At 42.6% G+C, this 13,265-nt stretch overlaps 1 protein-coding gene across 5 annotated transcripts in view; it reads right to left on the reverse strand.

Moving 5' to 3' along the window:
• The window catches only part of STON1 (stonin 1), a 44,487-nt gene that overhangs the window by 17,996 nt on the left and 13,226 nt on the right, over positions 1-13,265 (reverse strand). For 2 of the 5 annotated variants that reach the window (XM_061353539.1, XM_061353549.1), the window contains exon 3: positions 5,239-5,441. In XM_061353539.1, the coding sequence (XP_061209523.1) occupies positions 5,239-5,441 (203 nt within the window). Of the gene's footprint in view, positions 1-2,588; positions 4,859-5,238; positions 5,442-13,265 lie in introns of those variants that run through there. The other 3 variants (XM_061353566.1, XM_061353557.1, XM_061353581.1) reach the window with 3 other exon arrangements.

Here is a 13,265-nt window from a genome sequence, read left to right on the forward strand (position 1 = left end):
TTGCTACAGAGACAGCAGCATAGGACACGCGGTATGGTTATTTTATACTTTAAGCTCATTCTTTGAATGCACACAAATCTCTCTGCCTTATTCCACTATTTCCCTAGTAACAGCTTATTTCAAGAACAGACTTTGAAAATTGTGGAAGTCTTAAACCAGTTGTTGCTACATTATATTCAAATATCCCAGAAAGATCAGAGGAAGTATACAACGGGAAAAAAAGAGTATTCTTTGGGCTACTACTCTTATACAAGTAAGGCAGGAAAAGGGCCTGCCATAAATGATCATTAATGGAATATAGTGCAGAAAGATGCCCAGCTTTCTGCACCTAGCTTTACCTAAGACAAGGAGTGATGTCCCCCACTCAAACGCAGTTGAGAACCACTCGTTATAATATATTGCAATACTCGATGACACGAAACAACTGGTTAATTACAGTAAATGTAAAACAAGCTTGATGAATTTCTAGTGAGGGGCAAAACTGCTAGTTTGAAACACAACTTTATTTTTTAATCGATATGCAATCTACAAAATGTTATTACAAGATTATCAACATGACCTGTTTATACTTACACTGACAGAAGACCCCAATAAAATTATATTTTCCATTAAGAATAACAGCACTGCTTCAGAGCTATCAAAATTATACCTAAGAACTACTAACTGCAGCAGTTAGTTACTCTGTTTAGTCAACAAAAAGAGAAATTAATGTAAAATAGAGGTGTGGGCACCAATAAGAAGTTTGTCAAGTAAAATAAATGCAACTAAAAGCAACACATGAAAACACACTTTCAGGTGTAAAGTACTTTCGGACAACTTATATGGAATCTGGAGGGGAAAAAAAAAGCAAGGAGCATAAGGATGAGAGCAGCTTGGCATCATGTTCAATGGAGTGCATCGTCATCCTCCCTACTTGAGAGCTGCTACGCAGGGGCAGCCACACCATCGTTTCCAGCCACTGCAAAGCTTCAGCTTTGACACCCAGTAACATCTCTTTTTTGCTCTCTTCTGGTTGGAATAAACAAGCATTGCAGGTTGCTTGCTTCCTAGCATCAAGAATCTTCTGTGGGTTTTTTGAACATTACCACTATTCCTTTCTTCCTTTTTTTTTTTTGCCTCTCCTTTATTCTTAGGGACTTCGATGCAGATTCCATTTTGTCAGTTAAAAGACTTCCATTGACTTCAATGGGTGTTTGAGTCCAAAATTACATCAAGTACCATTTACCTACAGTAGTAATACAATAATATAAGAAAGATGAACGTAAAGATAAAGTTTGTCGGATTCAGCAAATAGGACACTTGTAAAATAAGGTAAACACACTATAAAAATAGGTGTTCTCACTGATTTCTGTTTAAAATAGAAAATATTCCAAACCCTGCTGGTCCTTTGTGAAGGAAACGTTATCTACACACTGCCCTGTAGTAAACGTGAGAGAATTGTCAGCATCTTACGTGACCCAAGCAGTTGGAAGCATTTCAGTGACTGCAGGCAGTAGCTGTGGGAAGCAGAGATCAGATACATGTGAAATCTGGTTCCTCACATGATGCCAATGTACCTCATGGGTTATTTAAAGCTCTGATCCTTCTGCTAGCTGGGCATTGAGCATCACAACAGCTTGTAGCAACTGTTCCTCATCTTCATTCCCCTCCCAAAACCAGACTACTTACTCCTGATTTCTAAAGAATCAAAGCATTTATTCACTGTCACCTGCTATAGTGTTCATAGAACATGTTAGCAAATGAGTCTTAAACATTGAGAAGTTTTTGAATGCTCCATCCCTGGCGGTGTTCAAGGCCAGGCTGGACACAGCCTTGGCTGACATGGTTTAGTGTGAGGTGTCCCTGCCCATGGCAGGGGGGTTGGAACTAGATGATCTTAAGGTCCCTTCCAACCCTAACTATTCTATGATTCTATGAATATTTGTCCAGTAGGTTATACTCTAGGACATCAGACAATGCAGAAGGCAGGGGAAGCCAGCATATTTCTGCTTTGGCATGTTGCAATAGCATAGGAAGTCAGAGTCCAAGGGGGGATGGAGGGAGATGTCAGACAACCCTAACTTTCATGAAACTGCAGCCTATTTCTAAATATCCTGACATCAAGGCATACAAACATCAGTTTGAAACTGAGCAGAGTAATTACTCAACCTCCAGCTGCACTAATTGTCAGGTTTAAACTGAAAGCCATATATTAAACAGAGTAACTTTCCTTCAGTGTGGCAGTATTTCTGTGGAATTACTTCTCTGTGATCCTGATCCAATTCCAATGAAAGTAAATGGCAAGTCTTGCAAGCCTCAAATAGAAATCCAAAAGTCTGCAACACAGATAAAGCTGTAGCTTGGCCTTTTTTACGTCAAAAGGCCGAATGAACATTTGCAAGATACCAGATATAATGTACATTCACTAGCAGGAAAGATGACTCTTAACATGGCTGTTCATCATTTAGGCCATTCAAAACAACAGCTTGTATCTTGAGGGGTCAATGCTATGTGGGCTTCCAAACACTAAATGTCCCTGCCCATGGCAGAGGGTTGGAACTGGATGAGTTTTAAGGTCCCTTCCACCCCAAACCATTCAATGATTCTATGATACAGCACACATCTGACAGAAGAAAAGCAGCTGTGGTTTCTGCAAAACCTGTACCACCACCACGTACTAAATACCCAGGGGATGAATGCTGTAAATGGTGATCCTAAGGAGAAAAAGCCCCAGATCAGCCTGCATGTCCCTCCATTTGAAAAGCAGGAAAATAGGGGCCAGCTGGGCAAGACAGGCTTTAGACAACAGTGACTGCTAGCAGATTTACTCAATTAGCTGTATTAATGGAAATCAAAACAAGTCAGCCTCATACTGAGGTTAGTGCAGGTGTCAGCAACATCTATTTTGCGTCCTCTACCTTACCAAGCAAAGAGGTTAACAGATATTGTAGCTCCAGGATAACCATGGACTCCAGTGATCTGCAGAGCTCTGCTGTGATGCTATGAGCAAACACTTTGCCATGGCACCCACTGTGCCTCTCAGTTCAGCTGAGAAGTATATAAACTAAAAATTAATATGAATAAAAGAAAGCAAACATGACTTGAAGGTGCTAATGGCTTCTCAAGTCAAAACACGATGGAGGATGTGACAGCTGAGACATACTTGGATCACTGTTGCACTCAAATGCTTGCTTAGATTTATAATAATATAATCTGCTAATAAAAAGGGATATATAGAGAAGTCAAAATACCATAATAGTCTATTTGGGGCTTTGCCAATGCAATACCCATAAAAAAAACCTGCCCTCAGGACGTACTATAGAATTTATTAGCCATTTTATTCCCAGCTTCCAAATGGGGGGGAGGGGGAAGTTTATTGTGATGAACTAGGTTCACATTATGGCCTTCTGTTTCCTCAGACTGGTAGTTTTCCTCAGTGCATATCCTACATATTTCTACTTTTGGGGAATCACACTGATCTGTATTTTTACACAGTGTTCATATGAACAGTTACAAGCTGTATAAAATATAAAGTGAGATTCGGTGCATTACTGTGTTTTTCTTCTCCATGAATTTCAGTTTGAAGGAAGGATAAATTTAAGAAAAATACAGAAAAGAAAAAAAAAAAAGGTATCAAGGGCAGTTTTTAAATTTATCCAATTTTTTCCAACCTGGAATTACAGCCTGCAGAGAATGACACAGGGCAGAATGGCTGAGGGGAAGCATTGAAACCTCTCCCTTAATGCCTGTTGTTTGTTGAAAACACAGTTAACACACTGATATGGGATTAGTAGCTCAAACTGCCTGCTGAAGTGTCACAGCAGGGAAAGGCTGTCTTAAAAGTTACTCAAAGAAACAGCTCCTGCAGTTTCTAAACCAGCCTCTGGAACTTGCATCCTAAAGGAGACCCAGAGCAAACAGCAGCAACCAGCCATGGCTTCAGTTTGTGGGAAGACTCTCCTCTGGAGTAAATCCTCACAGCTTCATCAAATGAATTCTCAAAGCTTCATCATATGAAATGGGCCCGGACTGATGCACGCTTGCTGGGGATCCACCCCTTGCCTCACTTACTGCAGCGGTGAGAAGGATTTGTCTAATGCCTGAACACAAATTTCAATCACATTTGCCATACGTTTTTTTGCCCAAGAGATTACTTTGAAGCCATAAAATGCTGGGAGGGAAACACTTGCAGCCACAGAAAAATGAAGAATATTATTGTAGAGGAACTTTTCCCATTTTACCAATGAAATCACCCCGTTTCCAACTCATTATTTGAGGCTCTTGTCAAGGGTAATATTATAACTTGCTCTGTTCACATATATTGAGGGGAGCAGCAACATGGGGACTTCAGTTTTCAGACTCCACTAAAAAATGTAATTGGTCCTGCTGGATCTTACACAGATGCTGGTCTGCACATAAGCACTCTGGCAGGTTTATTGCTGAATATTATATGTCCAAGAGACATATACTCTTTAAGTAGAGCCATTAGGTTTCAATGTAGAGTATGAGATCATTCCCAAGTCATAGATACCAAACAGGAAAATAATATATTAGAATCAGTCAGTTAAGTGCTCACATCCTGCAGCTCTTAAAGAGACCTTACTCATACCAGTATTCCCATGACAGGAAGTCTACTTGAACACAGACAAACGAGTACTGATTTGCAGAATCAAACCCAAAAGCAGAAAAGAAATAAAATGACCATGTTTACCCTAAACTAGGTCACTGCGCTTCCTCTAACAATAGGATTTCCTATGTAACTTGATGCCTACTAACATCCTATGATGGTGCCTCCTGTCCTTTTCTACTGCATGAGGCAGTTGCCAGCCTTATCTGGATCTTCTCCATCAAGCCTGATCCACTTCTTTTCAATTTCAACCTGTAGTCAGAAAACAAAAACAACACCCACATAGAATCAGCAAAAAATCGGGCACTGGAAGTGTGAACTGCAGCAACACAGCATGAAGAAAAGCTGTGACACAGAATCAAAACACTTCCAGACCAAACAGATTTCAAAACCACTATCGCTAAAAACAGCTCGGCTGAGGAAAAAACATGCTGCATTTGCAGTTCTGTTTTCCAGCATCACTCTGATCATACAAGGGATTAGTTTTTAATGATCCTTTTGCTCAAAGTCATTATCACGAGTACATGCAAGGTTTGTTTAAAATGCAAAGCACATTCTCTTTGCAAATACTGTATGGGGGAGTGGGGAGGAAGAAGAGGAGGAAAGCACTGGAAACATAGCTCTGAAAATACCTGGCAATTGTAGAAAGCTTTCTGAACCACGTGTTTCTGGGGCTGCAGATCGCTCTCTACGCCCAGTGACTTGACTTCTGTTCCTGAGGCACAGGTATCGTGAACGATGAACTGGACAGTAGCAAACGGATACCAGTCAGACGGTATTTCCTGGTCTGATCCCAGTTCCAATTTGTAAGACAGGCTGTGTGGATGATCTGAACCTTGGGAAAGAAAAAAAACCACCCAAACCATCAGTTAATTGTCTTTTCTTTGCTTAGAGTGCAAGGTTAATCTCCTAGCAAGACAGCACAGCTCTACCTTTTATTGATGCAGAGCTGTTCTTACGATACAAGATTATTCTATCTGTAACCTTTTGCTACTTGGGCATAAGGTGGTCCCTTCCTCATTGTCTGCTTCAGCACACTTTCCACAATCACTGCAGTTCTACAAATTAAATTATACGAGATTTACTAGACCCTTCCAGCGTCAGACTGAAAGAAGAGAATTACAGGCTTAGGGATCGGTTGCTAAATCAGGGAAGAATCTCAGTTTTCCCTTAAAAATACATGTCTTACTCTCATAGAAAAATAAAACCTGGAAGGCCCCAGCTTAGCCAAGCCCTGTGTCCAACAACCAGGCTTTCCAGAGCTCTCTGCTGTAGGAATTGTACTGCAGTGTTTATTTAAAGAACTACAGCTATCTTGTATAACATCACTCGTTACGGTATATCTATAGCAGCAGATAAAGGTGCAGCTCAAAAGTGCTGCTCAAACAAGCGAGATCCCAGCTGCCAGGACAAAGGCTACCTGGACTCCTTTTCTAGCCTGGGAAAGAACATACCCCATTTCTTCCAAAGCAAAGTATTACTGAAGGAACTGCTGTCTTACAATGCAGAGTCATGGAGGATTGCCCATGCATATTCTAAATTACTTCGATCCAGGCTAAGATCCTAGGGATCCCTTGCTTTACTGTTTCTTCTATGTGGCAATGGTTAAGGGACAGCATTTCTCCTGGCACACAGGAATACTAGGGGGAAAAACCTGTCTTTCAAAGAAGCTGAGGTCAGTGGGCTCGCTGTGTGCATGAAAGCAGTACAGTACAATCTAATGAAAGGATCCTTTATATCGCAGCTGCCTCTCCAAATTCTTCAGGGCAAAATGTAGTAATTCTGCATTACTCTTGCTCTCCAGGTTTTTAAGCATCAGCACAGACAACTGACTACCATTTGGCTGCAGGCAGAAAAATACAAGCAGAGAAAGCACTGGCTGTATTTTGTCAAAGGCAAGCCTGACAGTGTAGATTTGGTTTTCATCCATTACACTGAGCAGCATCTCAAAGTTCCATTCTTTATGCACTGGCCTTCTCTGGTGACAGGAATCAATTTCATACCAGAACGAGGAAATACTGAAGATGGAGTTGTCATACACTGAGCTATATCCATCTCATGGGAAAAATCACTATGACACTCCACATCCACAGGCTCAAGTGGCATTTTGTAAGCAAAACTAAATTTAGAAAGCTACCTCTCCATTGCTCCTGGGAGCCTTGGGCTGGGTCTGTGCAGGTTTTCCCTGCAGCCTACCTCACAGCCTGCTTGAATCACTTCTGGTATTAGGAGACCACTGCCATTTGAGCGGTTTGGTGGGCAGTTCTGTCACACGTGTCTCTGACTTTACCAGGACAAAGTCTAACTCAGTGAACCATCCTCCAGATTTCAGTCCAAGTCCGGCATAAAGTCATTGTGTCCCCAAAAATCAAGGCTTAAAGAGCACAAGATTTGTTTTAATCTGTCTTAATCATAATCACTGAAACATTTAACATTTTGGTTTCCTTTTGACTAAGTACATAATTAGTATAATTAATAATTCCTTCCTTCTTCCTTGTTGTTACACTCAACAGCACAGTTAATGCTTCACTGCCTGGAAGAAAAGGTGAGAGACGGAGAGAAAGGAATAGGATGTGTCCTTTGGATTATCAGCCCTTAGACTTGAGATGGGGAGGTCTCCAGTTCTTTTTCTCCCCCTTTTTGCATCCATGTTTAATAACAACAACAATAATCAGTAGCTTGAAAAGCTGTCTGCTGACTGCAAGCGTTCCTGTCTGTGCTCAGTTGACCCCAAAGGCATGCACACAGAAGCATTTACAGCCAGCACTTCAAACAAGGAGTGTCACTGGGCAAGTGCAGTCCTTCACCAGCTGGACTCTGTACAAAGCTGATTTACAAGCATCCCCTGCAGGCTTGCTTCCAGCAATACATCACATTCCATCCTTATCCTAAATGCTGTTTCTTTACATAACTACTTGTAATATTCAGAGAAACCTGGAATGGAGTTCAGAAAATAACTACACCCACCAGCTAGAATCCTGCACTGTGAAGAACACTGGCCATGAAGTCTCCTAAAGACACATGTATCACAATGAGGCCCAGCAGTCACTCCCCAGATGGGACTAGCTGCTTCTCTCTACCAAAGCATGGAGCTAATACATGCTCATAAGGAACTGGTTACAGAAACTGAAGGAAGAGGCACTGAAACTTGCATTCATAACTGCAAGGGCAGATCTATAAAAGGGGCAGATTATGAGTTTTGAGAATTAGTTCTTCCCTGTGAAGGTGCTGAGGCACTTGCACAGGGTGCCCAGAGAAGCTGTGGCTGCCCCATCCCTGGCAGTGTTCAAGGCCAGGTTGGACAGGGCTTGGAGCAACCTGGTCTAGTGGAAGGTGTCCCTGCCCATGGCAGGAGGTTGGAACTGGATAATCTCTAAGGGCCCTTCCAACCCAAACCATTCTGTGATTCTATGATTCTGTGACTAAAGAGGTCCAGTACAACTTTAAGGTGAGTGGGGAGAAGTAGCTGCCCAGGAATGGCCATCACCAAACCCCAACAGACAGGCTGGAGAGATGGGATGGAAGAACCTCAACACCTCCTTGCTGACTTTGCATCCCACTAGCCGCACCAGTCAAGGCATAACGTTTTACAACCCACACACACTTGCCAGATGACAACCACCACCCAAAACATGGCCCACGACCAAAAGCAGCAGGATGGTCACCTTCTTTTTATGTAATAGCCTACTGCTTATTTCAGTTATGCATTAGGCCTTGAATCCCCCATGCAGGTAGACAGCAAGGCTGGTATGGAGGTGGAGCAGGAGGTACTGACTGTGATTTGTGCTACATCAGTGCTCCCAGCATGTGCGAGACGTTACTCACATCTCTGAGCACACTACAGGGTCCTTCAGCACACTAACACATAAGTTTGCAAGCCTACAAAGGTCTTAGGCAAAGGAGTGCAATGCCAGGGGCGCACAGCATGTGGCTGAAGTCTCAGGACAGTAAGACAATACACAGAGACAGGTAAAACTGTAACATTAGGGACTTCATTATTCAAAGAGAGGAGGGAACAAAGTCAGAAACGAATGTTACAATCACTTGCCAACCCCTTGAGAGTGAAGCTGGAGCACTAAAGTGTGAGAAAGAGATGGCACTTTGTCACTCATGAACACAGTGACAGGCAGCTCTGTATACTGCTGTGATGTGATCCTTGTCCACGGTCTGCTGCTGGTCGTCTCTTCCTGCGTCCAAGCCCATTTTTCCTGCACTAACACTCTCTTAGTCCATGGTCCCTCTTCCAGACTGCCTGGCCATGGTGGAACAAGCCTTTGTTGAGGTAGGCCTCTCCATTCTTGAATCTGCCATCATCCCAGCAGCAGCTGTGGTGAAGCTGTGAAGGAGGCCATAAGAAGCACCACGTTCCAGAGCCAAACTGTGAGATCTCATCTCATCTGTGGCACCACAACCTGTCTGAGCTGCGCTCCTCTTGGCTCCCAGGACCTGCTCCACTCACACGTGGTGGTGCCAGGATGCAGCACGGTCTGTTCTGTTTGCTAGGTTGGGATGGGCGGACTGCACAACATCAGCCACAAGTGAAACGTCCTGCAGGAAATAGCAGGGGCTACAATTACAACCCTTAGGTATCACATTATTCCTTGGCCAGGGAATGTGACACTCTCTGGAGCGATGGCTGAACAAGGATCTGAGAAGGAAGGGTTTGTTGAAGAGCAGCAACATCTTGTTTGGAGTCCATTCATGTTAGAAGGAAAATGGTGTATATCTAAGGGCTTTTGGAGATCAAATTCAGCATCTTCCTGTTGTGAGAGGGAGGCCTATGAAGAAACTAGTAGCAATGGGAATAGTCTGAAAATTGCCTTCTGAGAAATGGAATCCAGAAGTAACCACTGCTTGGAATTTTCCTGGTAAACGTTGGATGATAGATGTCCACTTGAGCCCAGGCACGTGCTGTTCCTCTTGGTCTGCTGCTAAAGGCTCCTCTATGAGACATGGCACAGTTGTGATTCAGTACCATATAGCCCTTAAAAAATACATGGGCTTATATTCCAGCTAACTGACACCCATGAGGTGGTCTCAGTGGTGGGATCTGATGAATTCTGAGTTCCTTCCTTTCCCCTAAGTGGTAACCTGCAAAGGCAGAGATGATAGTTTTAGGGTCTGGGTAAGGCTACTGCTCTAGGTCCTCTGGAGCAGCCTCCACTGGACCTTTTTGCCTACTCCCAAAACACAGGGTTCCCCCCAACCCATCCATGTCCTGTACCAACATCAGTGTCAGAAGGAGACAGATACTCACCACTTCACTGCAGAGAAGTTCTGCCCACCGCTGGGCCATGCTAGGAGCATGGAGCAACTTCTTCCCATCCGCTGTCAGCCAACAAAGTGATTGACCAACACACTGGAAGACTGTGAGCGTTGCCTTAGTTTTCACCTAAAGCTGACCAGTCCTTGTCATATTTGCTCCATGGAACTACTGTTTCCAAGGCCTATTACAAAGGAGTTAGAAGAAGAAAGAGAGGCTGCATGTACAAGATCCGTTTGCAAAAGAAACTGTAATGCTGAAAAATCAAGATGTTGGCCAGAAACAGAGAGAGAAGGTAATGGTGTGGGAAGACAAGTGGGCTGGAGCAGGCACAGTGTACATCCACGCACTGAACTAAGACAACACATTCAGATGCAAGTCCCCCCTACCCATTAGGCATTATGGAGACATGACCACCTGGACTGATGAAATCAAAACCACTCCTGAAAGGCAACCAGATACTTTGGGGAGAGCTGAGCTTTTACTAGCTAACTTAGGAGACAGAAACTATGTGGTTTAGGTGTCTAGGTAACAAGACTTTTGTGAATTGACAGGCCCAAGTCTTTCCCGGTTTACATCTGAAAATCTGGCTCTTTTTTACTAAAAATGCTCCCAATACTTGCTCTCATCCTCTGAAGAATGCCAACAAGAAAGCCAAAACAAGCAAAAGATGAGCAAAACCATGAGATTTGATTCAAACTGTCATTTAGCATTCATATAGCACTTCACGAACAATTAATAATCTAACTTCGCTGCATCTACTCACACTATTTATGACTCCTTCCCCTTTTTTGAGTAGCATTCGAGTTACCTGGATCTGAGAAAGGTTCATAAAGCCAAGCAATTTAGACCAAAAAAAAATGTGCTGGCTATTTTAGTTAAGTAGTAATTCTATTTTTGCCAAAATAGGTCCAGTTCTAAAAGTCTTACCTTGAACATGAAAACATCAACAACGACTAAGAACAGAGTTACATGAGGATTGTTAGGAGTTAACAGCTCCTGCAGTTGTTTCTAAATGGGTGCATTTATCCAACCTGCTGGGAGAAATGCATAGGAAATAGGGGAGGAGGAAGGTACCACCACCAAGGAGCAGTTTGCAGTGGTGGTGGTAGCAGACTGAGGTGGCTGGGCAGGGATGGAGCCCATCTGACAAAGTCATGGCTTGGTGTTTCCACCCAGGCAGTTCAGAAATAAGGAAAGCAGCAGCTGAAGGTCGATGGCACCCACATCACCCCACACACTAAAAGGCAGTAGCAGGGCTGCCATCAGCCCCAAGCTGCCCTGGCTTCACTTCTTTCATTGCTTAATGACTGCTTCAGCAGTGTGGCTTCACAATGCAGAAAATCATCAGCTGAGGAGCTATTGCCTTACACAGCAGCCCGTTCTACATCCAGTTTCAAAGCACAAACTCAATTTGCAAATATTCCATTGGCTCAACCCTTCAAAGTCTGTGCCTTTTTAATTCTTTATTTACTAATGCTAACACTTGGGCTCCAAACTCTCCTTTCAAATACCTAAATAAGCACAGGCAGCTTTAAAAAACCTGGGGTCTCACAGTGAGCATCAACTTTGCTTGCCCAGCACTCTTCCAAGGAAGCACTTGAGTAGAACCCAGTGAATACTAACATATTTCAATGTCTATAAATGGAGTCACAATATAACTGTAGGCTTTTCCCTTCCTTCTATTTTTTAAGCAGCCTTGAACAAAGGCTTTTTGAAAGCAAAAACCTTGGCATATTTTTCTCCCTGCAGTAAACGCATGATGAAAGTTTACATATTCCTATTACTTTGAGTGCCTCCAGATTTTTGGCATGCCTTGGGCCAAGTCTATTTTTAAACTCTTAGCTGCATACAGAAAACTTAATAGAGAGGTTTAAAATGTGACTGGGCAGTATTACTACCAAAATGTTTTTTCAAAGGCATGAACATTTCAAGGATACAAATGATTTTGCAGAGCTCAGCCAGAGGAATTCTTCAAATGTCAAAAGCTTGAGCTACTGCTAGAAAATAATGTAAAGGTATAGAATGTCACAAAAGCAGTTCTTACCTTCAAATAGTATATAAATCTGAAGTTAATTGTGCACATCAAATCTTCAGGTGAACGAACTACAGGGAATTAAAGTCTTTGGCAGAATTATAATCTTCTTTTAAACTGCCTAACTAAATTGCTGACTTGATTTTGCAGAAGCAAACCTACATTAAATAGCAAAGAATATTAAAAGCTACCCAAGCAGTCAGTCCCATAAGCTTTGGGAAAAGACATGGATCACAGCAGCATGTTGCAAATCCTTGAAGCCTGGAGTGAAAGACACCCATACAGATTTTGAAGATCTGAAGAATCTTCTTCCCCCCATAATTAGCTGTGTCTGGGCTCCCTGCTTTATGTTAGCCTGTCTGACAATGCTGCATCTCCTGTGCTCTCCTGCTGCCCATTGCTTGGCAGCCACCAGCATCCTCTCAGAGCAGAGTGTAAGATACCCAGGGAACAGGCTGCGTGTAGAAGGGAGCGCTCAGCCAATTTGGGAGGAACTATATGGCCTTACAGCTTGGACTACAGGTCCAAGCTAACCATAGCTTCTTTCAAAGCAAAAGAAGAGGAAAACATCATTTCTGAATCTGACCACGGTGTCATTTGTACTGTTCCTCATCCTTGGAAATCTAAAGGCGCAATTGCTCAAGACTTGAGAGACTTCATTGCCAAAGCAAGACATAGTCTGCATGCAAAAGGGACTAGTACTGCTATGCAACATCATCAGCAAAAATACTAGCCCATGTCTGCCACTAGCCAGGCAATAATTCATACCTTCACAACTGCTGCATTAACATGTTGCTATAGGATGCTTTCGAATGCTGTTCTAACACCAAAATCAATTTATTTAGTTTGTATATAGGCTCAGGCTAATATTCCCCTCTTCATTTGCTTCTGCCTCAGTTTTCCTGTCAATCTGCTACTTCTGTCACTGAAATACCAGTCAAAATCCAAACATCAAACTGTGAAAAAATAAAGTCTCCATTACTTAAACAACAGGTCAGATTAACTACACATTACAGTTAGTTCAAAATCAGGAAACAAAATATCCTTGGGAGGGCTTTTTTGCCTTTAATATCTTTTCTTTTTAATAGTTTTGAATGTTAACTCTCACCAACACACATCTAGCTGTCAGAGTGGATATGTCAACTCAGTATTAGCATCCCTGAAACCAGGACTTAAGAAGATAAAACCTTCTCTAGACGTTTTAAAGAGGCAGTTAGTACAGGCCAACCCATTTATTAATACTACACACTTACCCTCTTCTTAAAAGTACAGATTTTACCAGTATTTTAGGCAAAATGCTTCAATAGATGCCCTTGCCTTACCCAGAGCCTCAAATACACGTAATGCACATCTAAGCAGAG

The sequence above is a fragment of the Neopsephotus bourkii genome, unplaced genomic scaffold, assembly GCF_033783945.1.
Source record: "Neopsephotus bourkii isolate Nb327-2 ecotype Australia unplaced genomic scaffold, CSIRO-AGI_Nbou_v1 NB_71, whole genome shotgun sequence".
Taxonomy (NCBI): Eukaryota; Metazoa; Chordata; class Aves; order Psittaciformes; family Psittacidae; genus Neopsephotus; species Neopsephotus bourkii.